Raw genomic sequence first — 27546 nt, 5'->3', positions numbered from 1 at the left:
CATCTCCCTCAGCAAAGCCATGTGCTGCCCAGATGAGGGAAATGTGGGCTCTTAGAGCCAGCTCCGGCATTTCTGCTTACTTTGGCCTTTTGATTCCAGATGAAGCATAAGAGGATTTGGTTGCTTTTTATTTCAGCCCGTGGTCTGGATATTCCTTCAATTAAGACAGTCATTAACTATGATGTGGCACGAGACATTGATACCCATACTCACAGGATTGGCCGCACAGGACGAGCGGGTGAGAAGGGTGTGGCCTACACCTTGCTGACCCCCAAGGACAGCAATTTTGCTGGTGATCTTGTCCGGAACTTGGAAGGAGCCAATCAGCATGTTTCCAAAGAACTCCTAGATCTGGCAATGCAGGTGAGGGGCTGGGCAGTCTTCAGATTGCTCCAAATTGTAAAATTCAGCAAGCCTGAGGCAAGTTAAGAGAAACTTGATAAGAACGGTGGCCGGGGGTAGGGTTGATATCGAAAAGCTATTCCTTCTTTGTGCTAAAATGAGCCTCTCTGTACTTGCTGCCCCATAGCACATTTAGGAGTAAATTTAATCTCAAAGGCAGGTACTATTCTCCCTACTGCTCTTCTCCAAACAGTGTCTTCTTAAAAAAACGTATGGTGGTGGTAGGTGCCGTTAGGTAGATATCAACTCCTAGCAGCCCCATTAGACAGAGTAGAACTGCCCTATAGGATTTCCTTGGCTGTAGTCTTTACGGAAGCAGATCACGATGTCTTTTTCCCATGGAGCCACTGGTTGGGTTCAAGTCGCCTAGTTTTCAGTTAGCAGCCAAGCACTTAACCACAGCACCACCAGTGCTCCTTAACTATTCCTCGTAGACTTACCTTTCAGACTTTTGACCATACTGATCACCGTCTTCTCTGTGTGCTTCAGTCTTAAACTGAGTGAGTGCTCTACAATGTTGTCAACTTTGTAGGCCAGCCCACAAAACTGTTAGCCCATGATGCAGTGCAGTGTGGAACTGCCCAAGCTGCAGGTTCTGGGAGTAAAAAACCTGCATTGCAGACAGAGGAGGAGAATGTCTCCTCCCCATTCTCCTCCCGTTTCCTGGACATAGCCTGTCATGCATGAGCTTCCCATGCTGTCACGCAGTGTCGGCTTCCCTGATCCACACCTTCCCCAAGCTTGTTCCGTCTCTGAGTACAGTGATTGTCAGATAAACCTTTAACCTTCCCAGGGATGTTTCCATCCTTAAGAGGGTGCAGATAAATCTGATTAGTAGTCTTCTGGCAGTGATCACATTCAGTGCTAACTTTCAAGCTCTATGGGTAAATAAAGTTTCTGGTTGTGTGGCTACCAGCCCTTTCTAGGCATCTGTCCCTAGAGTTGAGTCTAATAAGCCTCACCTCACAGATTTTTCCCTCCTCTTATGAACTCACCAGTTCTTTAAAAGCTCCAATTTTATTGTCAATGGTATGTATAGATTATTTGAGAAATAGAAGGGGAAAAAAAAAAAACAAACTTGAGGTTAGAAGTAGCCAGAGTGGCTTTCCTGTGCTTGAGGCTTATCTGATCACTTCCCTTCCGGGAGGCCTGAAGGAAGGAGCAATGAAAGCTGCCTTGGATAAGGACCTAAATCTGACAAATTTAGTGGATTAAACTACTAAAAAGGAACTAATCAGTGGTTCCTGTGAATAATTCATCCTTTATCATAAATGCATTGGCTAAAGATGAAGCAAAAAGTTCTTTCCTCCCACTTAATTTCCTCTTTGGTCTTGCTGCCTTCCTCTGGCCTAACTTTAAATTGTGTTCAATGCAGAATGCCTGGTTTAGGAAATCCCGTTTCAAAGGAGGAAAAGGCAAAAAGCTGAACATTGGTGGTGGAGGCCTAGGCTACCGGGAGCGACCTGGCCTGGGCTCAGAGAACACGGTGAGTCCAAATGACATTGGTGCCCTTTGGCTGATTGTGAGTCCTGGGTTAGGACTATCCTGATTTACATATGCAAAACCTTAGTGACTCAGAACCTGCCTAGAAGGAGCTCGTATTTAATCTGCTAGATGAGTGAATACATTGCTGGTTCTTCATGTTGTGACTTTCTGTGGAAGCTTCATCTGTGTGTGCTTGGCTGATGAGGTATGCTGAGGAAATCAGTCTAGACTAGCGGTGGTTCTCAGATTGTGGTCCCTGGATCAGCAGCACCATTACCTGAGAACTTAACAGAAACGCAGATCCCAGACCTGCTGAATCAGAAACACTGGAGGTGGGGCCCAGCAGCCTGTTTTTACAAGCCCTTCTTGCTGTTAGGAAAACATTGCCATAGGAGCGCTCTGTAGTATCTTGTAACTAAACTCAGGAATAATTCCCACCATTCTATAGTAAAGCATCAGAGAGAGATGAGAGCTAGCTTTTTTCTCACAAACCAGGTTACAAACGCTCCCTCTGACTGGCTTTTTTAATGGCTGATTTCTGTCACTTTGGTTCCTAAGCCAGGGAAGCAAGCTGTCAGCCTCCTTTCCTGGAGCGTTATAGTTAATTATAGTGTTTTTGATAAAATATACTCTGTTCTCATAGTGGTGATAGCTTATCAGTTGGCACTTAATGTGTGCCAGGTCCATTCCAAACAATCATGTGTATTAACTCAAACTTCACAACAACCCAGTTGAAATTAAGTACCTATAATAAAACTGAGGTGCCCAAGGTTATACACTGCTAAGTGTTGAGGCTGGGATTCAGACCCTTCCTGGTCTGGATTCAGAGCCTGGGCGGTCACACAATATACTGTAAACTACCTCATGGTCCTTTTATTTGTAACATAATTTTTGCCTAATTGAATGTGTGTATGATTATTTTGTTTTGTTTCGATAATACCGCATGATCAATTTTGGGCACAATCCAACCACATTTCTGATTATTAGGGTTAATTCCCAGAAATAGAATTGAAGGGCCTAAGCATTTTAAAATGATTCTTCATTACTGCACCTTTTTCCCCAGAACATAAGTAATTCTATCAAGCTCCCAATCCCCCTAGGAAGCTATTGCCTCAGAGTTTCCAGTGTATTGAGGCGTGGTATGTGGCAGAGGGTGTTTCTGCTTATCTTCTATCTTCATGGATGTGTCTGCTTGTTTTTTAGGACCGAGGAAATAACAACAACGTCATGAGCAATTATGAGGCCTACAAGCCTTCCACAGGAGCCATGGGAGATCGGCTGACAGCAATGAAAGCAGCTTTCCAGGTCTGAGATAAAACATTAAGAGAACTTCTCCCAGTAACTCTTGGGGAATGAGGGGAGCCTAGCCTTCCAGAGACAGTGGCTGGGTTTGTGGGCTTCTTGCTAAATCTACGGCCTTTTCATTCCTTCGATTTTGAATATAAACTTAAAAGTAACTTACCTGGAGACGCAGATGTACAGTCCAGGGAAACCACTCTTGCTTATGGTCAACTTCAGTCACACCCAGAGCCCTGGACTGTTGGACTGCAGCAGGATTCATATTCCCTCCCTGTCTCAGCAGCCTGCAGTGTTACCCACCTCCAGGGCTGTTGTAATCTCGTTGAGAGTAATTGTCATCTTTTTGGCTAAGACATGTTTGATTCTGTATCTTTTGTGAACTCTGAACCCATCTTTCTTCCACGCTTCCCCCTCCAGTTAGCTAGCTGGGATTTAATTTACACATTGTATTTCCAGGGTGATCTTTCAGTTTGCTCCCAGGATTTTTTTGTTTTTTATTTATAGAGGGACACAGAAACCTTGTTTAAGGATTTAGAATTTTTTCAGATTTTAGAAAGGTAATGTGGTACATAATCCATATCCAGTAAGGTCTGTAGCCACAACCTATAATCAGATTCGCTTCTGAAGTAAAAATGTATTAATATTCACACTAAACTGAACAGAAAGGAGCCCTGTTGGCTCAGTGATTAAGCACTCAGCTGCTAATGAAAGGTTGGCGGTTCAAACCCATCAGCTGCTGCATGGGAGAAAAGACCTAGTGGTCTGCTTCTGTAAAGATTTACAGCTTAGGAAACTCTGGGGCAGTTCTTTATCGCACAGGGTCGCTATGAGTTGGAAGCAACTCGACAGCACACAACAAGCTGGATAGAAACTAAATGGCCTTGTATCAGTCCAAGTCAGGTTTTGCTATCAGTTTTTTTTTTTTTTTTTAAGGGTTTCAGAACTTTTTGGATTTTATAATTGGAAATAACAGATGGCAGACCATACATGTGTTAAATTGCTTTATATGTAGACGCTTTATTCTAGCCAGTCAAGCTCTGAAGTAAATCGCAGTACACTGAGATCCATCTCTCCACAAAGACCCATGATCTTTCCTTACAGCACAAGAACAACAGGGACTGTGGAGATGTTGGGATACTAATGTCACAGTGCCAAGATAGCATAGTTAGAGTTTGTATACTCTATCTTTGCCAAGCTTTTATACTTAAGTTTCTTGAACCTTCTATTTTACCTATTCCTGGTTTCTTTCTTTTTTAGTCACAGTACAAGAGTCACTTTGTTGCTGCCAGCCTAAGCAATCAGAAGGCTGGGAGCTCTGCTGCTGGGGCAAGTGGATGGACTAGTGCTGGGAGTCTGAATTCTGTCCCAACCGGTTCAGCCCAGCAGGGTCACAACAGCCCTGACAGCCCCCTCGCCAGTGCTGCCAAGAGCATACCAGGCTTTGGCAATACTGGGAACATCAGCAGTGCTCCAGTGACCTACCCTTCTGCTGGAGCCCCAGGAGTCAACAACACAGCTCCAGGGAATAACAGCCGAGAAGGGATTGGGGGAGGCAATGGGAAAAGAGAGAGATATACTGAGAACCGGGGTGGCAGCCGCCATAGCCATGGAGAGAGTGGCAATCGGCATGGCGACAGCCCACGACATGGAGATGGTGGTCGCCATGGTGATGGATACCGCTGCCCAGAAAGCAGCAGCCGTCATGCTGATGGCCATCGGCATGGGGAGAACAGGCATGGAGGAAGTGGAGGCCGACATGGGGAGAGCCGGGGCGCAAATGATGGTCGGAATGGTGAAAGCAGGAAAGAAGGTTGTAATCGTGAGAGCAAGATGGACCCCAAGGTGGAGAGCAGCAAGATGGATAAGATGGACAACAAGACAGATAAAACAGCTGATGGTTTCGCTGTCCCTGAGCCACCCAAACGCAAGAAAAGTCGATGGGACAGTTAGAGGGTATGTGCTGAAATGTGAAATCAGTCGTCTTTAATTTTATTTTTAGAAAGATTTTGGTAACTAGGTGTCTCAGGGCTGGGTTGGAGCCCAGGGTCTGAGGACTTCCTGCCCTTAGTGGAGCTGGAGCTTGGAGACATTACTATTTCTTCGTCTGAATCATTTTACTATTTCTTCATCTGAATCATTTTTCTAATGTTCCTTGGGAAGCTGTTTTGGTCCTTGGAAACAGTGAGAGCTGGGAAGCTTTTGGCTCTGGGTGTGTTGTTATGAGAGTCAGTAGCGGATACCTTGGAAAGAAAGGATCTTATAGGGCACAACTCACTCTAGGTTTATACGTAGCTTGTATTTTCTACTAAAACGTCACCTATAAACATCTACAAAGTAGAATTTTTTCCTAGTCCTATAGCCAGGCAGCCCCCTTTTTAGGAGGTGGCTTCTGCAGACGCAGTCCACTGAGGTCAGGGATGAGGTGGGAAGCAATTTGGTGGCTCCAGACGTTGCGGGGAAGGGGGAGGAGGGCATCAGATTCTCAGTGGGGTCCATGCCCAGGCTTGTGTCTGGCCCTGAGACATGTAGGCAGTGGCAGCCTTCCAGAAGGAGGTTTTGAGGTTCCCAGAGCCGCTGTGACTGAAGGGGAGGAGGTGGTCCTGGAAATTGTTCTAGGATGTGGTCTGACATGTTGCTAATTTTAAAATTTAAGTGTCTTCTATTTCATTGTATTTTTTTGTAACTTGCCACATACTAGAAAAATCTTTTGCTGAAATGATTTTGATGATTTTTGTTCTATCTTGTTTATACAAGGAAAAGAAATATACAAAATTCAAATTTTGTGACTTTGTGAAGGTTTCTTTAAAGATGTGCATTCTTTTTTGCTTGCTCTAGTAAATGTTTTACTACTGGGACCTGTGGATTGTTTGTCATTTCTACTCATGCTGAGTTCAAAACCTATTAAATATGATTTAGAACAGTGGGGCACACAGTGTGAACACTCAGAATGTAGGCTTTTTTCACCTAATAGCAGCAGACTGGGGGGAGACTTGAGAGGCCCACTTGCCGAGGAACAGACTACAAGAACACCACCCTGACACTGAACTTCCCCCATATGATTTAAAAAAGGCTTGACTGTTTTCATCCAGTACTCCATATTCATGGAATGGTTGTGGGGTTAAACAGCACCAACAAGACATTTCAGCCATGCTTTAATGGGAGACCCTCCTTCAGGCAGGAGGGTGTCCTCACTGTTCACACCCTGAGAGCTGCAAGTACCCAACCTCACTGTCTTTTTCAGACAACTGCAACACAAGCAAGGGTAGGGCTAGCTCCACATGACCCTTTCCCCCTAGTCCTTACACTGGCTTCTCACAGGCCTGGGTGGCTCTGCTCACTTCCGCCTGTGTCTTTTCTTCTGCTCCTTACGTTGCTGTGCTCTTTGGTCCTTCTTCATCCTTGAGTCCACCACCTTGAAATGACCTCTGACTCCAGCTGGCCGGCGCACTTTGCGGCCCACACCTTTTTTGGCTACAACATAGGTGACTTGGCGCTTCTCCTTGCCAAGCCCAGCCTTCTTGTAGAGACTATAAATGGAAGAAACAGGTTGGAGGCTTTCTGCCACTCTTTTTGACCCCAGGTACCTTTGTGGACACCCCAACAGTTACCTTCGCAGCTGTGCCATCTTCTCTCGTTCTGAGATGTCCACTGTGTTCACCACAGCTTCTGCCTTCTTCTTGGTTTGCTCCAGTTTTTTCAGCATCTGTGAGATGGCCTCCGTAAGGTGACCTCATCCCCATCCCTGTCCCATCTAGCCCTGATGTCAGGCAGCTACCACTAACTTACCCTCCGTTTTTTTCTGGCCTTAGCCTCAGCCACTTTCTTGATAGGACGTGCATTGATTTCCCGCCAGCGTTTTCGGTAATGCTCCACTTCCTTCTTGTCAATAGGCAACTGCCTTATCCTGTACTGCTTTTCTTCCTGCACAAACCACTCAGGAAGCTCCCCCTCATCCTCATTAAACGTATACCTGTGACAGAGAGGACACCAGCACTTGTAACACACCAAGCCTTCTAAAAAAACATAACTACTTACCACCCCACCCTGTGCCACTTCTCAAGATTTTGAGCCCCTTACCGACTGAAGGAGTTATCTATGAGGTCTCTCTTGGCCTTTTTGGAAGAGGCAATAACAGCACCTAAAGCAAGGCCTTCAGGGTCCAGTATCCGATGTTTGACTACAGAAGAGAAAAGTAAAACACTTGACTCCCAAAGCGGTAACTTCCATGGTCTCCCCTCCCATTCCACCTGGGACAAAGCTCTTACCTGGGTCCTCAATAGGCACGACTTCAAACCCATCATCATCTGATTTAGGCCCCCGGCTCCGCTTTTTACCTCGGTGTGGTTCCCTAAGGCAGAAGAGAAAGCGAGGAGTGTGAGTGGGTAGTCCACTATTCCCCTGCCACTCAGACCACACTCCCACCTCACCTCAACCCTGGTTCCCATTGAAAACCACCCAGGCTGTACCCCAGACACGTGTAATCAGTCAGCAGTTTTTTAAAGCCCTTCTCTGCAGCCCAAGGTTGAGAACCACCCCCAACTTACAGAAATGGTGAGAACTACTGCTTCCTACCATCAGCTGTAATCACTCACCTCTCTTCGTCCTCACTGCTACTGCTATCACTATCTGAGCTGTCATCTTTATCTTTCCCTTCAGGGTCAGGGGCAGCCTCTGTCCCCTTAGGAGTCTCTGTACCCTTAGGAGCCTCATCTTGGCACTGGGGAGATTTTCTCTCAGTCTTCAAACTTGAAGGCGGCTGTGGCTGTGGCTGCTCTTGCCCTTTACGACGACTCTCATACAACAGTTGGGCCTGACCGATCTCCAGGGCCTCATCAGCATCATCCTCAATCCCAGCGAAGCCATCCTATAATTGGGGAAATCTTCAGCTACTCTGCTCCCAGGGAATACCAATTCCCTATCTAACTTGCCCCTCCCCCACCTCTCCTTACCTTGGAGAACCACAGGTTGGCTTGCTCTTCCTGCAGTACTGCTTTTTCCTCTAGAGGTACCAGCAGTGGATTCTCTTCTTCCTCCTCCTCTTTATCATCTTCTACTTCAGCAAACTGCACACTGTAGACCCAGAGGGCAGTGGGTGGAAGGTCAGTGACCTGGAGTGCGCTGGAGGACTTACTTCCCCTATGCCCTCTCTGGTAAGACCTGCCACCCATTCTGTGTGAGGACTCCAGCTGCAGGTGACAGCACCCACTCTTGCCAACCACCCCTCCACTTACCGCTGTTGGTCCTTTAGACCCTGATGTCCCCCACCTCCTGCCCCCTCCTCCAGATCCAGGTCACTGTCCAGTGATGTGTCATCATCCTCCTCAGCATCTGATACGTAGATGTCATCGCTTGGCAGATCGGACAGAAATGTGTCTGCAGTGCTCATATCCCCTTGTGCTACTTCTGCTAACAACTGAAGTTTAACAGAAAGAAGTCAAGAGTATTTAAAAGGAGCATGTTGCTTTTTTCCCTCCCTGTGTCCACTCTTAGTTGATCTCTGATAACACTAGGAAATCTACTGTGGCAGATACATTATCTCCTTTTACTGACAAAAGCTTAGACCCAGGGAAATGACTCCCACTCTAAACCAGGTCACTGGTCTACCCCACTCTGCTATCTTGTCTTTAGAAGTGGCACAAATAGGTTTTATAGTAAAGTACTTCACGGTCTACATAGCATCAAATCTTGAAATGTTCTAAAACACTGCTACTTTTCCTTAAAAAATACTGAGTCGTCATCTCAGTGACCTTTTGAGAATAATACAATCTTCAAATTGTTTCCATGGAATAAAAGAGCCCAGGCAGCATAGAACTGACTGACAAGAGGCATTGTTCTACTTACGCTCTCCAGGACTCAGCAAAAAGAACACCATCCAGAAGCCTAGTGCAACAGGGTGCTAACTGGGTCTCAATGAACTGAAGAACCCTGTTCTCTGAGGGAAACCCTCCACTGACAAACGTGCTTGTAACCTAGGTGCCCTGGCTACACCTACTGTATCCAAACTTCTTGCAAAGAGTGCCTACTGGTTATGGTATTCTAGTTCTATAAGAATAAATCTGCATCATACTCATACTCTCTTCCTACCCATTACCACTGAGTCGTTTCCAACTCACAGCAACCTCATGCATTAGAGTAGAGCTGCTCGATTCTCGGCTGTAATCTTTACAGAAGCAGGTCACCAGGCCTTTCTTCCGTGGTGCCAACCTATCATAAGTTTTCCTAATTTCATCATTTTAAGTGTATGTTCCTTGGTCTTGGCAAGGCTCCAATCCCAACCCACCCCCCCACCCCCCCCATCTCTTCAACATGTCATTTTATGGGTGAAGATATCAACCATAACCTCAGATCATTCAGCCACACTTAAAAAGATATCCAACATCCTCCACCCCCAAACAGATCCTCCCGACTCTTCATTCTGCCCCAGCCCCACCCTACCTGGTGACCACGGATGGTGCGTAGGGAGAACATGCCGGTTTCTCCCTCGTCTGCAATGGAAACCCCAGGCAGATCCATCTTCAGCTCCACACGCTCCCGCTGCTTTCTCTGCTCACGCAGCAGCTTCTTTTTCTTCCTGAGGGGATGTGGTTGTGGGATTGAACCTGTATTCTGCCCAGCTCTGAAAATGCCCCATCCAGGCCCTGCAGTCTCTTCTCCCATCTTCACATATGAAGGAATCCTCGGCGGTGGGGGGAGGAGGTTCCCTCACCTCTTCAGCTCCGCCACTTCTTGTGCCTTCATCTCTGCCAGGGTCTGGTTCAATTGTTCCTCCTCCTCCTCCTCCTTAGAGGGCTGCCTCCTGGTCCCGGCTGTCGACTCTTCCTCATTACCTTCTTCCTCTTCTTCCCCAGAGCTGAGGCTGACAGAACAGTTCAAGGAGTTTGATTATTTTCCCAGATGCTTCCCCCGCAACACCCAGTCTACATCCACCTACTTTGGTTCCCTCCTCACCTGATGTCCAGTGCCTTTGCCTGCTCTTTCAGCTTCTTGGCCACATGTCTCCGAAGTTTCGTTCTCCAGTTCAGCAGGGACCTGCTCCAGAAATGCCATCACGGATCTACCCTCTTCTTTGTCCCTGCCCTCTCTTCTCTTTTAGGCCCCCACCCCAAATTTCAGGTTTGAACCACATAAATCCCAGGGCTCTGGCCCCCACCCCAAACCTCTAGCACAGCAGCATCCTCTTCCCAGAGATCCGACATCACGGCCTTTGAAGGCCTTTTCCTGCCGCCAGAGCTCCTGGCACCTGCACACCCAGCCCATACCTGAGCTCCTTGCGCCCCAGCACTTTGATATCCTGACAGCATGCTCGGACATCCTCAGTGGTTGCTGGGTGCTGCGCCAACTCCTCATCATCCAGCGAGATCTGTTTGGGAGGAGACAGGAGTCAGGGGAGACTCAGGCCATGTTTCTGGGGCTCCGTTATATTCCGCAAGTCTGGGGACTCACTTCGCTGGTCTTGGAGAGAAAGTCAACTGGGTTGGCAGCTCGTAGAAAGTCAGTGACCGAGGCATGGTGATAGAGAGTGAAGTCGCCCTCAGCATAGCCTTCGGCCTTGTGGGAAGAAATAAAGAAGGTTAGAAGCTCCTTTCCAGGTGTCTGTAGAACCCATCAGGCCCAACCTCCCAGGAGTTCCAGGACCCAAGAATGGCCCCATTCCCCAAACACACCTTTGGCTTCTTCTTAGTCACCAACTCAGTAACAGTCTTGGCCTGAACTTCAACCTCCTTGAAGGCAAATTTGGGATCAAAGAATTTACTGTCAACTTTATCAGGAGCCAGGAAGCCTAAAATAATAAAATATATCTTAAAAGTCTGTACTTTGGTAGTTAGCAGGCTGAGTTAAGACAGAAAAGGAAGTGATGCCCACCCTGGCAGACTACAAAGATCTCTGCAGATTCATGGCGAGAGGCTTGGGGCTTGGTGGCCTGGACACGGCGGAACAGCTGCTGGAAGATCCATAGCAGGGGCTGATAGTCGCGGGAACGGAAAACCTTTGTGATAAAAGAGCCACCACGAGCCAGAAAATCACAAGCCAATCGCAGAGCCATCAGTGTCAAATGGGCTGTGGGAAAGAAACAGTCAGCTGAGAGCCTCTGCAGCCTGAAAGGGCATGACCACCTCCGTGCCCATCTCCCCCTCTAGGCACCTTGTGAGTAAGCATCATGGACCCAGCTAGCCCCAACATTAGGCGCCCCATCATTGAGCACAACATCAACCTTCCAGGTCTTCAGCTCCTTCCTTAAGGCCTACAGAGGGAAAGAGATTGTGACAACAAGCACAGGCACAGCTAGGAATGGAGTCCCTGGTCCAGCCATTTGTTGAGTACCCATCAAGGGCCAAATCCTGTGCCAGGCACACGGGATACAACAGAGAAAAAAATAACAAACACCTGTCTTTACGCAGCTACAATCTAATAATGACTCTACTGGAAAAGACTTCACTGACAAAGATTTCTGTCCTTCCTCAAATCCAAACTCCTATTACTGACTCTAAACAGAGGCTGACATGGACGATAGAAATATCCGGACCTTCTCATGCAGACATCATGCACTCACTGCTTAAAAAAAAAAAAAAAACCCGAACCCATGGCCATCGAGTTAATTCTGACTCATAGCAACCCTACAGAACAAAGTAGAACTGCCTCCTATGGTTTCCAAGAAGCAGCTGGTGGATTCGAACTACCAACCTTTTGATTAGCAGACTAGCTCTTAATCACTGCACCAGCAAGGCTCTAGTCATTGCTTAGGACATGGTAAACAGGAAAAATCTTGCCTTCAATGGATTCACTTCTCTCTCAGAAAAGAGAGAGGAACATAGATGTCTATGCACATAGAAAAGACAGAAAAAGATTCCTATTACCTGTCGACAGCGTTCTGTTGTGATGTCTTCCTGGAGTGTCACCACGTTGGGGAGAGGCTTGATTGGAACCAGGTCCACTCCTGGAAGAAATTAGTTCAGAGGATTCCAAAGGGTTTCCTCAGAGAGCAGGAAAGAATAGACAAATTTAGTATCTCATACTCCCGCACCCTAAAACACCTAGGAGAGCCCCTGTCGCTCACCCACAATAAGACTGGACACAGGCATAAACTTCGCAGCCACTTGCAGCCTGAAAAAGAGATTTTAAAAATACCCAGGACCGTCCCTTCACTTCCCCTAAACCCGTGCAATATAATGTCACCCCTGGTGTTAAGAATCCCTGACAAGTGAAGTAGCCAGAATATGTCCAAGCTCCTTTTCTGTAATGAAGGAAGGAAACGGCCACCAAGATCTAGGAGAGGCTTATGCTCTGAGGTGAAGCAAAGCGGTGTGGAGTTTGAGGCTGGGAATCCCTCCCTTCCTCCTTCAACGCAACTCTAAGCCCCAGGGCCGGAACCCAGAAAGCCGCATCAGGTGCGACCTGTGCCGGGTGTAACTCACCATCCCCCTGGCGCGGCACAGAGGTCCAGCAAGGCTCGGGCTTTTTGCAGGAACTGGAAGCGGCGATTGAGCTGTATCAGCTTGAAAGCAGAGCGGGAGCGGTAACCTGAGCGCGGGGACAAAACAATGAAGTCGGCTAAGCGTTTTACCAGCGGGAATTCTCCGAAGCCTCACAACCCACAGCCCTTCTGGAGAAGAGGAACCCAATATTCGGGAAGGGGGGCAGACGGGCCCAAGGGCGTTCGCTTGCTTGCTGGCCCCGCGAACCCTGGCTCACCGGTCTCCTTCGCCAAGTGATAGAACTTGTCCCGCCGGCTCTTTCCGACTTTTCCTTTCTTGCCCATGGTTGAACCGGGAAGTGTCACTCAATCTAGGGAAAAGGTCGGAGAAGTTGAGAACGTCTCTTCTCACAGCACTAGATTCCGCTTTCCATTTCCCACTCCGCGCAGCACTCACACTGTGCGCTCTGCTCCACACCACTCACCTCGGTCCTGCGCCATTTTCACCACACCTGGAGCTGCACATGTACGCAGCAAACGTATTTCCGCTTCCGTTTTCGCCCCTTGCGTCCGCGGCTCCAAGTTTTCCGCCATTTTGAGAGTGGCCATAAATTTTCTCTAAGGTGCATCCCCAGGTCTTATAAGTTGAAAGCTGGAACCAGGAGGACAGAGTCCATGAAATACAAACCCAGTTTCTAGAGAGCAACGTTTGGGAATTCCCCCCCGCCTAATCCCCTTCCAAAGCTCCTGAATCAAGTGGCCACCCTCCCATCATGGCCCCTGTTATTTAGTGTCGTCTTCCGCACGTCGCGCTCATTGACCCGGAACTCTTCTCTGACCTCGTCTTCGGGGCCCCAAGGCCCTGCTTCTGCGCTTGCGCGCCGAGGCCAGTCAGATGCCGGTGGTGTCTGCTGCTGAAGAGGAAAGATGGCGCTTGACGGACCAGAGCAGGTACGGTGGTGGCGGCGGCGGCGGCGGGGCAGGGGCTGAGGCTGGATGCTGAACGGGCATGAGCCGAGGTGGGGAGCAGGCTGTGGCAAGGTGGTCGGGAGTAGGTTGACCAATCCAGACAGGGCCCTACTGGGACCAGATCTGCTGTGTCAGCGCCGCCCGCGGTGAGCCAGGGCAGGGCCGCGAGAGGACTCCGGAGAAGCCGAGTGCCGAGCAATGGGAGCGGGAACGGGGCCGACTGCGAGTCGCAGGTAGATTGGGGGCATGGCGCCCGGCCTTCCTTCTGGCCCCCCTTATTAAAGTAATAATACCTCGGGTCTGTGTAGCGCTTGACAGTACAAAGTACTCCAGTGTTTATCGTCTCTGGATCCTCCTAAAGTTCTGTGAGGTAGGCGGCATTCTCATTTTAGTCATGTGGAAACAGAGGATTCAGAAAGGATAGAACCCAAGTCTTTACGCTTCAAAGTCCGAGCTCTTTTTATACATTAACGCTGCCTGGTATTTAAGTGAAGTGCTCTGGAAGGGCCTTTAACTCTTTGGATGTTTAATCATTACACTGTGTCTTCAGATGGAGCTGGAAGAGGGGAAGGCAGGCAGTGGACTCCGCCAATACTATCTGTCCAAGATTGAAGAACTTCAGGTAAGGATGGGCTCCAGAGGGAGCTGGAGGGTAGGGGGTGGGGTTGGAGCACTGATGGAAGCAGGTTTCTATACGCATCTGTGTAATTACCATGCGGATGCGCTACAAGAGTTTTCTTGGTTTTCCTTTCTTGTTTTAGTTTTTAGAAAGTGAACATATAAGGAGTAACAAGCCAACATTACAAAGTATATGAAGCTAACAGTCTCTCGTTCCCCTCAGGTCCCACTGCTTTGAGGGTAATCAGTATTCACGGTTTGTTACACATCTTCCAAGATTCAAATTTTAACAGAAAAGGTACCCATAGCTGAGGGCCATTCCTTTTGGAAGAGGCCTGAATGAAAGTTTCTTATCAGAAAGGGATTGGGGCAGGGTAAAATGAGAGCGTGAGGGAAGACAGCATTAAGGATTCTGGACAGTGTTGATTCTATGGAACTGAATAAAAAAGAATTGGGCAACCCAGTGCTCTAGCCTAAAGAGGGAGCAGGAACCATGGAAATAAGAAAACAATAATAATATGGATAGGGGAAAAGTCACAAGGGAAATTTTTGAACTCCAGGTACATTTGCAGGTATCAACAACACGTTTGATTTACCATTTTAAGAATGTTTTGATGTGTGATTTCCTTTGTGTCTCACAATAGTTAAGAAAAGAAGCAGGGTAGATGATGCTATACTCGTTTGCAGTCTGGAAACAGATCTAGATGTTTTAGGTGGCTTGCTTTAGCTTTACCTAGATACTAACTGGCAGCAGCTGGGCTAGCGCTCAGGCTTCTCACGCAAAAGCTAGCAGTCTTTCCACTATACCATGTTGCTTCCCGTCAAGAAATTTACATGAGCTAGCTCTAACTAAGCCCTAATAACTAAGGGCTGTTATTCCTGGACCAGTAGTGGAAAGCAGCCTTTTTTTGGTGACTGCCATAGACTCCAGAGGAACTCTTGGAGGACAGGACAGGGTCATATTAGACGCGCAGTGCTCTTCCCATACTCAGGTCACACCCATTTATGAACCCATCTTGGCCATGATCCTACTGTCTTTTGCTCCTGGGTAACGTAATTTGTCACTTGTTTTCTACAGCTGATTGTGAATGACAAGAGCCAAAACCTCCGGCGGCTGCAGGCACAGAGGAATGAGTTAAATGCAAAAGGTCAGGGGGGAAGATGGGAAGGCTGCATGTGGGCTGTGGCTTGGAGGCCTGTTACTAATCTCCCTGACCCAAATCTTCACAGCAGTGCTCCCCACCCTTGGTGATGGTTTACATCTTGTCTTTATATAGTTGTTCCACATTTCTTTCCTGTGGTACATTATAACCTCTTACGGACAAGACTTAAACGTGTGTGTGGCTGTGTGGCTTTCCCTTCAGAACTTCAAAATGGTGCTCAGTTCATGTTTGCTGAATTGAGTCATGGGTGAAGGGACATGCTGGGAAGTTGGTGACCACTTGTTTCCCACCTAGTTCGCCTGTTGCGAGAAGAGCTACAGCTGCTGCAGGAACAGGGCTCCTACGTTGGGGAAGTAGTCCGGGCCATGGATAAGAAGAAAGTGCTGGTTAAGGTAAAGGCAGCATGACCCGAGGGACCAGCCCCAAGTGCTCACTGTGTTCCCACCCCTTTGTATGTAGCTACGCAGGGAAGGGGTTTTGTTGTTTTATTCTAGAACTCTTATGGATCTTCCTGAGGGGGGTTGATGGTTTGGTGGCTATGAGGGACGGTCATGAGCCCTTGTTTCTTTAGGTACATCCCGAGGGCAAGTTTGTTGTAGATGTGGACAAGAACATCGACATCAATGATGTGAGTGTCACAGGAGGGAGGGGGCTAGGGTCAGCTCCCATTGCACCACTTTCTGAAATTCCCTTGTACCCCTCATCCAGGTGACACCAAATTGCCGGGTGGCTCTAAGAAATGACAGCTACACACTGCACAAGATCCTGCCCAACAAGGTGGACCCACTGGTGTCACTGATGATGGTGGAGAAGGTACCAGACTCAACCTATGAGATGATTGGTGGACTGGACAAGCAGATCAAGGAGATTAAAGAAGTGATTGAGCTGCCTGTTAAACATCCTGAGCTCTTTGAAGCATTGGGGATTGCACAGCCCAAGGTGAGGAGTGGGGCTTTCTTTAGGAGGGCAGTGCTGTGCTAATCTCCTGTCCCCAGTCACACTGAGGAGTGGGAGTGTCAGGCTAGACTACAGCCTACTTAGGCTGGCTCCTTGGCAAGAAGAGGGGCTGGGAGTGTGGTGTTTCCAGGGCACTGAGGGGGTTTGGATATAAGCTCCAGGAGGGACCTTGCCATTCATTTTGTGTATCCCTAACGTCCAGCACAGGGTCCAGCACACAGTGAGCACTCAGTAAATGTCCACAGAACGAAATGAGGGTCTGAATCCTGCTCTTTCTCTCCAGGGGGTGCTGCTGTACGGACCTCCAGGCACTGGGAAGACACTGTTGGCCCGGGCTGTGGCTCATCATACGGACTGCACCTTCATTCGTGTCTCTGGCTCTGAATTGGTACAGAAATTCATTGGGGAAGGTAACTGTGGCCAGGAACATGAGAAGCAAGTGGAGGTGTGGCCAGGAACATGAGGAGCAAGTGGAGGTGGGAGAGACAAAGGTCTCACTGGCTCCCTAACGCCAGCTTGGCGTCCACACAGGGGCAAGAATGGTCAGGGAACTGTTTGTGATGGCACGAGAGCACGCTCCGTCTATCATCTTCATGGACGAAATCGACTCCATTGGCTCCTCACGGCTGGAGGGGGGCTCTGGAGGGGACAGTGAAGTGCAGCGCACCATGCTGGAGCTGCTCAACCAGCTGGACGGCTTCGAGGCCACTAAGAATATCAAGGTAAGGTGGTGTCGGCCTCGGGATGAGCCATGGGAGGGTGCTGGGTGACTAGCAGGCCAAGGAAAAGCTTTGCTGATAGCACCACCCCCGCTTTTTCCACTCAGGTCATCATGGCTACTAACAGGATCGATATCCTGGATTCGGCACTGCTTCGCCCTGGGCGAATCGACAGAAAAATTGAATTCCCGCCCCCCAACGAGGAGGTTTGTGATGCGCCGTCATGGGAGAGACTCTGGCTGTAGGGGTGGAGGGATGGGGCTCAGGCCTTTCCTCTGTGGTCTCTAGGCCCGGCTAGACATTTTGAAGATACACTCTCGGAAAATGAACCTGACTCGGGGGATCAACCTGAGAAAAATCGCTGAGCTTATGCCAGGAGCATCAGGTGCTGAAGTGAAGGTAACTGGAAAACAGGAGGTAGAGGCAGGAAGTGTTGGGCTCAAGGGCCGTGCCCAGGGCTGAGGGGGCACAGCAGCAGTGCCTCATCCTCCTTTCCCTGCCCAGGGCGTGTGCACAGAAGCTGGCATGTATGCTCTGCGGGAACGACGTGTTCATGTCACCCAGGAGGACTTCGAGATGGCAGTAGCCAAGGTACATGTCCCTCTCCTTTATCCCTTTGCTGGTGGTGGCTCTAGAGCAATGGAGTAGGCTGTGCGTTCACCTGGTCTATAACAACGTGCTCTCTCACGCTCTCTCTCCAGGTCATGCAGAAAGATAGTGAGAAAAACATGTCCATCAAGAAGCTCTGGAAGTGAGATGGATGTTCTTCGTGTGGATCTCCAAATAAAGCTCTGTGGGTTAAGCCCTATAGGAGTCGTCTGTTAATGAGTGGTTGCGCTGTTCAATGACCAGGTCTGGGCACCACCAATAAACAAAAGGATTTATTTGGAAATTTCTAAACCTGCCAGAAGTGGCACTTACAAGCCCTAGGCCCACCCTCCTTACCCAGCTCCAAAGGGCAACAACAATCCTCTCCCCCCTCACCTTACTGGCCCCTATACCATGCACACACCAATACCTCATGCCATGCTAGAGAACTGCAGTGTCCCCTCCCTCTACGAGGCATTACCTCTCTGGGCCTAAGAAGCTGGGGTGGCAGCCCTCTGGCACCCCAGGAGATGATGGCGGCCAGAGCCGCTTGCATAGATTGAGGAAAGAAAATAGGGCTCCCTGAAAAACCCCAACTTGACCCCTGTACAAAAAAAGTGGCTCCCGCATAGAAAAACCTGCTCCCCAAATAGTGCAAATACCCAAAGGAAAGGAAAAAAACCAGCAGCAAGGCTGGGCTTGTAGGAATGGCCAAGAACTTTGGTTTAGGAAGGCTAGGAGAGTCTGGGCTATACCCCCTTCCTTGCCCAGCTCCCCAGAGCCCCAAGGGGGGAGTCTGTAAACACGCAAACCCAGCAGCCTTTGGTTCTCAAATGTCTCAATTACAATGTCCCAGCACAGCCTCCAACAGTCCTACCTGGGCCTGCCTGCAGGGGGCAGAGGAGGCATCTATTATGAACCCAATTAAAGCCAATGCATAAAGTAAGTACTAAGGCTTTGGGAACCCAAGCAACAAGGAGTCCTATCACTACATTTATGGAACTAAACCTGGAGGGTAGAGGGTGATAGGAGACACTCCTCACCCCATCCTTATCCTACGTGTTGGCCTCAGCCAGGACCCAGAGGGTGGTCCCTTTCCAGGCTGAGGAGGGGATGGCTCCAGAGCTGGGAATAAAGGAAAAACTCCCTGAGCAGTTAGGTCAGGCGAATTCCCAGCACCTGTTCCAGTTCCTGCCTGCGCTGCTGCACCTGAAGAAGGGAAAGGCGACAGTGGCTCAGGCCTCAGCTCCTCACAACCAAAGGAGAGAAATAGGACAGGGCCTCACCTTGGCAAAGATGTGCCTCCCCACTGCTTCTTGGGCCCAGGGCTGGTGGTAGAAAGCAGCTCGTCTCTCCTCCTCAGGATTCCCAATCACATCCGTGATGATCTGCACAGAGCCACGAGGAAAGCCATAGCAAAATGCCCACCCCTGAGCCAGTCTGCCCCTGGAGCTGGAAAGATAGTGACTGGGGGGAAAATCACCCAGAGCTTAACATGGGATTACCCTAGGGAAAGAGCACCACACCTTGAGGTCCCGGCGCTGGGAACGGAGCCATTCCTGGATGAAGTCCTGGGGGTCAGTGCTAAAGCTGAGCATGAAATCCCTCTGGGTCTTCAGCTGGTTGATGGACTCAATGGTCTCATGGATCTGGGGGAAATAGTGCATGTGTCAGACTGGCCCCCTATGCCGAGGGGTCTGTTCCCAGGCTGAAACCCAAAGGACTTGGGGCAGAGACCTGTCCGGCAGCCTGCCCACCCCCTTTCTGGGCCCCAGAGAAAGGTGTAGAGGCAGAAGGCCCACCTTGACATCAAGGGAGGCTATCTCCTGCTGATTGGTGGTAGAAGCCAGGAAGTTGCTCATCTGGGCCTTCAGTGGGTCATCCACCTCCACATCAATGTCATAGCAGGCAGTTTTCTTCTGGTCATTAGGGTCCACACTGCAGGCAGCACATGGGAAGGGAAGGGGAAGAACATGGCTGTATTCGTCCACTCACCTGGGATAAACCTGGGGCCCATTCCGTGTGCATGACTGGGGAGCAAGAAACCAAACCTGCTGCTTCTCTCTGGCATTAAACCACGTCAAAGGTGATTCTGCTCTCAGAAGAACTCTCCCGTCCCCTCCCCCTCAGTTTACCTAATGACATGGTTGATGACAATGGGGTCTGGATGCTGCAGCAACCCAGCCAGCTTCATAGGAATCTCGGAGAAACGGAGTCGACCACAACTGAAGATCTGCAGAGAGTACCAAAGGCTCGGTGATGCCTCTGAGCACACCAGGGGGACGTGGATTATTCCAGGGTCAGTAAGGGCAGCAGACTGAAGAATATGGCTGAGAAGAAGCCAGGTGGGGCTCTAGAGCAGCAGGCAAGGCCGGGGCTGAGTACTGGGGAGGGTTGCCATCCGGCTCACCTGGCGGAAGTACCGGTTGCAGTTGATGTACTCGCGCTCGTGCCCGTCCTGCAGCTGGTTGTGTTTGATGTAAAGCCACAGGGCCTGCATGATGGCAGCCCTCGTCTGTGTGTGCACTCCCAGCAGCCTTGCCAATCGGGGGTCCAACTTATACTGGGGAGGCTGGGGACAGGACAGAGGGGAGTCAGAAGAGGGGTCCTTGTGAAAAAATGAAGTGGAAGACTAGGACAGAGACAGGAAGGGTTGACAAAAGGAGCCTGTCCCTCCCCGCCAGATGAGTCTCTGGCCCAGACACAGCCCCAGGCATTCATTACCTGATGATCCAGCATGAGCAGGAGGGTGCACTTGACGTTGAGGTCTCCAGGCCGCTTCACCTGGAAGCCATCTGTTTCCTGGGTGGTGGGCATCCGGTGCCACTGGCAGGAAAAAGGGAGTGGAGCTTATCACTAGGGGAGTGGATGTGAATACACACACCTGGTCCTCAAAGGGGCTCGAGGCCATGTCTCTGCCCAACAAGCACATCAGCCTGTGCTCTCTGTCCTCGGGCCTCCTTTTTCTCCCCATTCCCCAGGTCCAAACTTACCTCCACCAGGTGGTTGTCAGGCCCATACAGCTCCTTGTCCAGCTCAATGACAAGGCTCTTAAAGAATGAAGAAAACTTCCTTTTCTGTTTGCTAGGCTGGGGGTAGAAAGGGGTGTGAGATGGGCGTGGTGCTGAGCTCCTTCCTCTCTTGAACCCAAAGCTGTGCTAAGCCCAGAAAAAGAGGTGTATCATTTCAGCCCCACAGCTCAGGGTACTGAGGATTTTGGGGCCCTGAAGGAAAAGAGAGATTAGAGGTGAAGGGCTCTCCATGAAGCCCCAATCCTAGGCAATAAAGGACTCTGTGAATTAGAAAGGGAGTCCCTGGGTGGTGCAAAAAATGTGCTCTGCTGCTAACTGAAAGGTTGGGGGTTCAAGTCCATCCAGAAGCACCTCAGAAGACAGGCCTGGCAATCTATTTCCAAAAAATCAGCCATTGAAAACTTTACGGAGCACAGTTCTACACTGACACACTTGGGGTTACCATGAGTCAGATCGACACGACTGCAGCTGGTACTGATACTCATTCCTCAGGAAGGTGCGTTACTGCCATCTGCAGGAAATGGCTGTGATGACCATACAAATCAACCTACACTTGGCCTGGAGCTGTGCAAAGCATGACCATGCGCAGTGCCCTCTCCCTGTGACAGGACTTCTCTGTGACTGCTCAACTGTCTGTGCCCCATTTTAAGCCCACATAGGCCACCTCCCCTCCACAGACCCCTTTCCCCAACTCACATCGTCCAGCAGTTTTCCCTCCACTCGGAGTTCCCAGGAAGCCACCTTGTCCCCTGCTGGGGTTCCTCCTGGGGTCCCTGCAGTTCCTGCACTATCACCTTCAGCCTTGCTGGGACTGAACGTATTGGAAATATAGATCCGAAGCTTTCGCTTTTGCTAAAGAGAGAAAGACAATCAACTAGAGGCAGACCACGCTGGAAAACAATGCTCTCCCATCTTCCCATATTCATTCACTCAACAATCAATCCTGTGTGAACTATGGGCCCAGCCCCTTCCTAGGCCCTGGGAAGTAGAAGTAGTAATGCCCAGTCCTAGCCTTCAAGAAGCTCCCAATTTTATAGGGGAAATAGCTTCATTACCAACAATTCCAAAACATCGGGACTGGTGGTATAACTGAGTACATACAGGTTTCTATCAGGCAAACCAGAAGCCTCTAGCTCATATTTTAAATGAAACCCAAACACCCATCATCGTCCCCAAATATCCAGGTCTCCTGGAAAGTCTTCACCACTCTGGGGATTGTTCTAGATTATTATCTAAAAAAAAAAAGGTTCTCTGGGGATGGGGAGGGAGACAGGAACTACTCTTATCTACCCTCCAGTCTAGTAGCTTCTCACTTTTGACCATGACCTATGAGATATACATTTTAAATCATGACCTAGCATCCACGTACATATATTTATATATATATATCTGAAACAAAAATCTCATAAAATAATACTTACCTTTACTACACGTGAAATATTTTCTACTATTTTGTATTTCATTTAAAAAATATGCTAAAAAATATGCTGGCCCCAACACATTAAACTGAGTTCATGCCTCACTAATAAGCTGTATCTATCCTAAAGTTTGAAAAACCTTGCTCTAGCCCCACGGAGGCCCTTGCTTGGCCCCTGGAAAGCAGGGCTGGGGAGGGCAGAGAAGGCTTGGGAAGGCCAGGGGTGGTCAGGGCTGCACACACCGTCAGAGGCTTTTTGATGGCCTCCTGGATCTCCATCCGTTTGCGAGCGATGGTCTGGTCCAGCTTCCGCTCAAAAGCCAAGAGATCCATATACGCCTGAGACTCGGGGACAAGCTCCCGAATCTTGAGGAAGGGAGGAGGGATTTGTCAGCAGATCTGGCTCCTTCCTCCCCGATCTCAGGGTTGGGGAAGGTTGGCCCCCACTCCCATCAGGCAGGCCTCCAAGGTGTCCCTCCCAACACACTCACTCGCTGAGGTAGAACCTTATCCGCCATCTTCCTCCTTTTCAGCCTGGGAAGGACAGAAACCCACTTAAGAGATCAATGGCCCAAAGGACACTCGCCCCCGCTACCACCACTTCATTACCACTTCAGCCCCCAGGGCCCTCCCCCAAGAGAACCAGAAGTCTTTCTCAGTCATCACAGCTCTTAGGGTAGAAGAAAACCCTCAAGGTGGAAGAAACAGGAGGGTCTTACCCCCGGCGCTGGGCAGGCATCGGGGGCTGGGGCTGGGGCACGAGCAGGCGTTTTCGGAATGGGTCCATCATGGTGGGTGGCATGCCAGGGCGAAGTGGAGCAGCTGTGCCAAATGGGGAGGTGGCGGGGGGTCCCACCTGCAAGCCGGCCATGGGCATCCGGCTCCCTGGTGACATGCCTGGCCGCTGGGGGAAGTGAGCCACCGGTGGGGTGTAGGTCAGTGGCACGGCTCTCCAGGGCCCAAAGCCCATACCCTCCATCCCTCCCCTCAGCAGGTCTGGCCCTGAGCAGCACACTGCAGAGCCTAGGCTGGAGTGCCAGGAAGGGAGACAAAGGGGAGCAGGAATCTGAAAGCAGAAGTGTAAACCACACCTGCCCCGCCCCCTTCAACCGCCCTGGCAGTTATGCCAGCGAGTAAGGCGGGAGCAGGCCTGCCAGAGTAGAGGGTGGGAGGAGAATCCTGCCTGTGAGAGAAGGGCCTGGGGGAGCTGCTCTGGCCCCTCACCTGCCTCCACTCCCAGCATGCTCTGAGGTACTCTCGAGGCCCTCAGATGGCCCCTGAGCAATGCTATCCTTCTCCTTCCTCCAAGTGGAGGGAGAAGCTGAGGGCAGCAATGCACGGGGGCATGAGGGCAATGTCCTAGTGGCCAGAGCAAGGCGTGTGGTGTGACGTAAGCAGGCCGATGCCTCGTTAAGGCCTGCCTGAGACCCAAGGGCACAGCCTTCATGCACAAGCTAGCACGTTGCTAGCCTAGTGGTGTGACTGAGGGGGCAAGACAGTAGAGGGGGTTGGCATGCCCATCAGCAGCAGCACCCAGGTGAGCAAGCTGCAACAGGATGGCTTGGAGTGTGCCCCAACTGGTAGGAGCGGCCTCAGGCAGAGTGCAGAGGCCATCTGGCCACCATATGGTCCCTTCCCACAGCCCAGAACTGGACCTTTCTCTCACCTTTCTACTGCCCCACCCCCTACTCCCATTCCAAAAGACCCCAAAAGGGAAACCGTGCTCCTGAGTGGCCCATGGGAGAGCAAACAGCTGGCACCTGGACTCTGCCTGTGGTCCAGGCACCACCTGGCAGTCAGGGCTAGCTCAGGCTAAACCTAGCCCTCGCAATCCCAAGGTGGAGAGTGGGGATAAGGTTATCCTGACATGCAAGGATCACAGACACAGGGTCAGCAGCAGAAATCCAGGTGACAGAAGTGGCTTCCTGAGAAGCCTGCAGGACTTCCCACTTGAGGCTCAGGTCCCCAACATTTCTGCGGCACCCATCTGGGCTCCCCTCCACCTCAGCCCCCCTCCCCAGGCTGCTGCCTGCAAGGCCTGTTTGGCAGCTCTGCCTCACACATGCTGTCCCTGGCAGCTTCACAGGGCTGGCCCCAGGGCCCAGATTATGCAACCGGCACAACCAGCCAACCAAGCCAGGCTGGGTGGGAACGAGCACCAAATCAAAAGACCACCCCCCACCACCACCATGGACAAGCCGTTCTTCCCTCACCTCTTTATCTAGCTCTAACCCAATGTTCCCGCCACAGAGGGTCAAAGTCTCGACCAGAAGCAGAGATGAAGAGGAACCTAAGCCTGAGACCTGGGGAAGGGGAGAGGAGCAGGGTGGGAGGGGGGAGTTTGGGAGAATGGAGACTTAAAGGTGGGGGACTCTGGGGCCTTGGGGAGTCCTGCCACTAGTCTCTCCTCATCAGGAAGAAGTTCATCTGAGCTATTGAAAGGCAAAAGACAGCCTATGTCTCTGCCTTAATGAGCCATGGCCAGAGATTATGGTAAACAAACTCAGTCGTGGCCACAGCTGTAAACCCAGGTCCCAAACATCCCAGACTTGCGTTTTTTCCAATGCCCAAGACCAATGGGAGGAACAACTGAAGCAGTGGGCTCTGTAGTCCCCACGAAGCTACTCACTAGGGTGTTCACAAAACCTCCTTCAGTACCACCCACCTTTCCTGGGCAGGTGTTCAGGTACCAGGAAGTCCCAAGACAAGAGGCATAGGCAGGGCCTGTAATAGGCTCCACCCAGACATCTGCCCCAGACTTCCCGGGCTCAAACCCCCAGCTCGCTCACCCAGGGCTCAGGCTTCTCCTGGGAGGGGAAGCGGCCCAGGGGAAGGCTGCTCACAGTTCATGAAGTCCCAGCTTGGCCATGCTGAGCTCCACACCTGGCCTTTGAAGCATCAGTAACTCCTCCCCCTTCAAAAAAACAACCCAGGAATTTAAAAAAAAAAAAAAAACCCCACTAACACAGCCCAGAACTCTCAGCTCTCGGCTAATACCCTGCTTGCAGCCTAGCTAGGTAGGCGTGACTCAGTCCCCTAAGCTCCAGAAGCATGCAGTAACCTCCTCTCTTTGGCCCAGCACAGGCCATATTGTAAGCTTGCCTCCACCACCATCACCACCACCACCACCAGGACAGCAGGGGCAGGAGGCTGGGCCTGATGCTGCGGGCCTCCAGCTGAGGAATCCAGAGCTCAGGAGAGCACATTCTTCACTGCCCAAAGCCTGTGGCCCCGACACTCCTGGTGGCTGGGCCTCGGTTAGAGAAGAACATATTCCCCATGCGTAGCAAGTATTCTAAACTCTCTGGAGTGAACCCAGCAATCCATGGTGCATGTGCGCATGCATAGGTGTGAGTGTGTGCGCGTGTGAATGCGTGCGCTTCTGATTTTCTGGTGTGTTGAAGCTCCTCCACTGACTGTTAGAACCAGTGTCTGGAGGGAGTGGGCTCATCATGTCCCTTCTTTCAGTCGGCTCCCCTAATTTGCCCAGCTCAGGCTCTTGAATGCCTGCTCTTCCAGTTTACCTCATGAGCCCTCACAGAAAGGAACTGCTCTTGCTCCTCAGACCTCAAGTCCCTTCTTCTGAAGTCATACAACCCCACTTGGAAAGAGAGCAAGCAGATCCTCCTACTCCCAAACTCATCAAAGTGAGCTAGGTTCTTCTTCTCTCCAGCTACGGGTGGGATGGGAAGCCCTGGGAAGCCAAGGGTCAGGGCCATCCCCTCGTTCCCCACCATAAAGCCCAGCTACTCAGCCAGCCAGCTCAACCTTGCTGCAGTTCCAAGGCCACTCTCCACAAAACCTTCTAAGATCGATCCTAGAAGGGGCTTTCCCAAGGGTACACTTCCCATGGGGTGCACGCCAAGGGAACTGGAGAGTCTCCGGTCCAATTCCAGGTCTCTCGCAGGCCTAAGGCTCAGAGGGAGACTCACGGCCCAGGTCTCAGCTAACAGGCCCAAGGGCTAGAAGGGTCCATGCAGAGATCCCTCAGGGACACCTGGGCCCATGAATTCCCAAGGGGGAGGGCAAAGTGGGAAAGATGGACCCCAGCTGGAGGCCTGGAGGCCAGGTCAATCTCTATACATACTCACACCTTTTGTTTTCTTTTGGGGGAGGAGGAGAGATGAGCCATAAGAGGAAAAAAATCACTGTCCCCAGGTAACCATTTCTTTAGAAAGTGAGGGCCCTGCACACATTCTACCCCAGAAGGGACCACTTCCAGACCTCTGCCGGGTGACATGAGGAGGGGACAGAGGAAGGCCCAGTGCAGACCTTGGGAGATTAGTAACAAGCCAGTGCCGATGCTGGGGCACATGGGCTGGGATATGGTGGTGTGAGAACCTGAAGGCTAAATGAAAATGGAGAGGGCAGGGGAAGAAGGATGGACACAATTCCCAAGCATTCTGGGCGACCTGAAACAACGGACCAGACCAGGGGACTGATGAGCCCCACAAGCAGGGTCAGGCAGAGTTCCTTAAACACTGACCCTGAGGATCCAGTCTCTGCCTCTCAAAGCCTTTGGAGCTGCAACCTGAGAAGCTCTCCTCCCAAACTCCAAAAGGATCAGGGCAGTAGGGTCCTTTGAAGCGACTCTCCCGGCTCCTCCTGCCCCAGGCCAGCAGGGCTCAGTGGAGCCTCCCTGCATCTCCAGACTAATCAACTCCTGGACACTATGACAACAGGCACAAAGCCAAGAAGAGAGCTGCCAGAATGGTCTGTCATGGGGCTAGGCTTTTCTTCCTTAGCCTGGCCACTACTGTCTCTGGTCTAACCCAGAGTCACCCCAAGAGAAGGCTCCGGGGCCTGACTCGGGAGTAGTCTCCCCCTGCACGGGGTGGAATCCCCTTGGTATGTCTTCAGCCTCCCACACTCTGGGAAGCCAGGCTCTTCTTCCTCATTAGCAGCTGGGAGCCATCTCAGAACACAGCGGGCCAACAGGACAGAGCACGCTAAACTCTGCCAGTTCCGGACTAGAAAAACCAGGGCGGCCTTGGGGTGGGACGGAGGCCAATGCAGGAAAACCCTGATTTCTCAGTGAGGGCCTTTGAGACTCCCCTTTTCCAAAACTTTCTCATCACTTTCCAGGACCCCATCCCAGATCTACGCTAGATTTCTCAGACCCACACATTCACTAGCTCCTACAACTCCTCAATCTCTCGGTTACTCAGAATCCCAGCTCCACGGGACCCCAGACCCTCCGCACTGCTTCAAACCCTCCAGCCCAGAGACCCTCTTACGCTTTCCCCCAACTCCTCCACCACCACCCAGCCGTACCCTGAGGGTCCCTGGCCTCACCCTCCACCTCTCCCGTGTGTTCCCCGTTCAGGGCCCAGTGCCCTCTGCCCAGAAGGCTCCCCCAGGGCCCTCACCCAGCGCCCTCTCTGCCCCTGCCTGGGGCGCCCTCGCGGCCCGCCCAGCCGCCGCCCTACCTGGTACGGCGTTGCGGGCCCCGCGGGCCCCATGGGGCGGAAGGCGGCGGCCCCAG

The 27546-nt window shown here is 50.8% G+C and overlaps 4 protein-coding genes across 6 annotated transcripts in view; 2 read left to right on the top strand and 2 right to left on the bottom strand.

Moving 5' to 3' along the window:
* The window catches only part of DDX42 (DEAD-box helicase 42), a 38710-nt gene extending 32535 nt beyond the window's left edge, over positions 1 to 6175 (top strand). For both annotated transcript variants that reach the window (XM_004374221.2, XM_023729358.1), the window contains 4 exons: positions 137 to 363; positions 1778 to 1888; positions 3091 to 3192; positions 4444 to 6175. In XM_004374221.2, the coding sequence (XP_004374278.1) occupies positions 137 to 363; positions 1778 to 1888; positions 3091 to 3192; positions 4444 to 5136 (1133 nt within the window). In that variant the 3' untranslated portion in view covers positions 5137 to 6175. The remainder of the gene's footprint in view (positions 1 to 136; positions 364 to 1777; positions 1889 to 3090; positions 3193 to 4443) is intronic.
* Positions 6176 to 6241: 66 nt separating this feature from the next.
* Positions 6242 to 13297, bottom strand: FTSJ3 (FtsJ RNA 2'-O-methyltransferase 3). 2 transcript variants are annotated; one of them, XM_023729359.1, is made up of 21 exons: positions 13084 to 13297; positions 12877 to 12969; positions 12600 to 12705; positions 12242 to 12288; positions 12042 to 12121; positions 11329 to 11428; positions 11050 to 11244; positions 10851 to 10966; positions 10630 to 10734; positions 10446 to 10546; positions 10135 to 10215; positions 9893 to 10042; positions 9622 to 9757; positions 8418 to 8599; positions 8136 to 8256; positions 7779 to 8050; positions 7452 to 7534; positions 7264 to 7363; positions 6973 to 7156; positions 6795 to 6889; positions 6242 to 6713 (listed from the first exon to the last, which is right to left on the bottom strand). In XM_023729359.1, exons 2-21 carry the CDS (start codon positions 12941 to 12943, stop codon positions 6521 to 6523), a joined length of 2514 nt encoding a protein of 837 aa, XP_023585127.1. In that variant the 5' UTR covers positions 12944 to 12969; positions 13084 to 13297; the 3' UTR covers positions 6242 to 6520. The 2 variants fall into 2 exon arrangements, with proteins under 2 accessions (XP_023585127.1, XP_023585128.1); XM_023729360.1 differs by lacking the exons at positions 12242 to 12288; positions 12877 to 12969; positions 13084 to 13297 and having other exon boundaries at positions 12600 to 12706.
* A 143-nt stretch (positions 13298 to 13440) lies between these two features.
* Positions 13441 to 17837, top strand: PSMC5 (proteasome 26S subunit, ATPase 5). Its single transcript, XM_004374219.1, has 12 exons — positions 13441 to 13549; positions 14118 to 14189; positions 15264 to 15333; positions 15643 to 15740; positions 15920 to 15976; positions 16057 to 16287; positions 16589 to 16715; positions 16837 to 17027; positions 17132 to 17230; positions 17313 to 17423; positions 17529 to 17615; positions 17726 to 17837. Exons 1-12 carry the CDS (start codon positions 13526 to 13528, stop codon positions 17777 to 17779), a joined length of 1221 nt encoding a protein of 406 aa, XP_004374276.1. The 5' UTR covers positions 13441 to 13525; the 3' UTR covers positions 17780 to 17837.
* Positions 17838 to 17889: 52 nt separating this feature from the next.
* The window catches only part of SMARCD2 (SWI/SNF related, matrix associated, actin dependent regulator of chromatin, subfamily d, member 2), a 10212-nt gene continuing 555 nt past the window's right edge, over positions 17890 to 27546 (bottom strand). The window contains exons 2-14 of the mRNA XM_004374218.2: positions 27491 to 27546; positions 22781 to 22965; positions 22553 to 22595; positions 22305 to 22427; positions 21341 to 21496; positions 20606 to 20701; positions 20337 to 20438; positions 20023 to 20184; positions 19748 to 19845; positions 19415 to 19550; positions 19139 to 19261; positions 18899 to 19000; positions 17890 to 18821 (exon numbers count right to left, since the gene is read on the bottom strand). The exon at positions 27491 to 27546 is cut by the window's right edge and continues 29 nt beyond it. Coding sequence (XP_004374275.1) covers positions 18768 to 18821; positions 18899 to 19000; positions 19139 to 19261; positions 19415 to 19550; positions 19748 to 19845; positions 20023 to 20184; positions 20337 to 20438; positions 20606 to 20701; positions 21341 to 21496; positions 22305 to 22427; positions 22553 to 22595; positions 22781 to 22965; positions 27491 to 27546 — 1436 coding nt within the window. The 3' untranslated portion in view covers positions 17890 to 18767. The remainder of the gene's footprint in view (positions 18822 to 18898; positions 19001 to 19138; positions 19262 to 19414; positions 19551 to 19747; positions 19846 to 20022; positions 20185 to 20336; positions 20439 to 20605; positions 20702 to 21340; positions 21497 to 22304; positions 22428 to 22552; positions 22596 to 22780; positions 22966 to 27490) is intronic.

Source organism: Trichechus manatus, unplaced genomic scaffold (assembly GCF_000243295.1).
Source record: "Trichechus manatus latirostris isolate Lorelei unplaced genomic scaffold, TriManLat1.0 scaffold00028, whole genome shotgun sequence".
Taxonomy (NCBI): domain Eukaryota; kingdom Metazoa; phylum Chordata; class Mammalia; order Sirenia; family Trichechidae; genus Trichechus; species Trichechus manatus.
The sequence above is the reverse complement of the archived record's forward strand: the minus strand, read 5'-3'. Positions and strand labels throughout refer to the sequence as shown.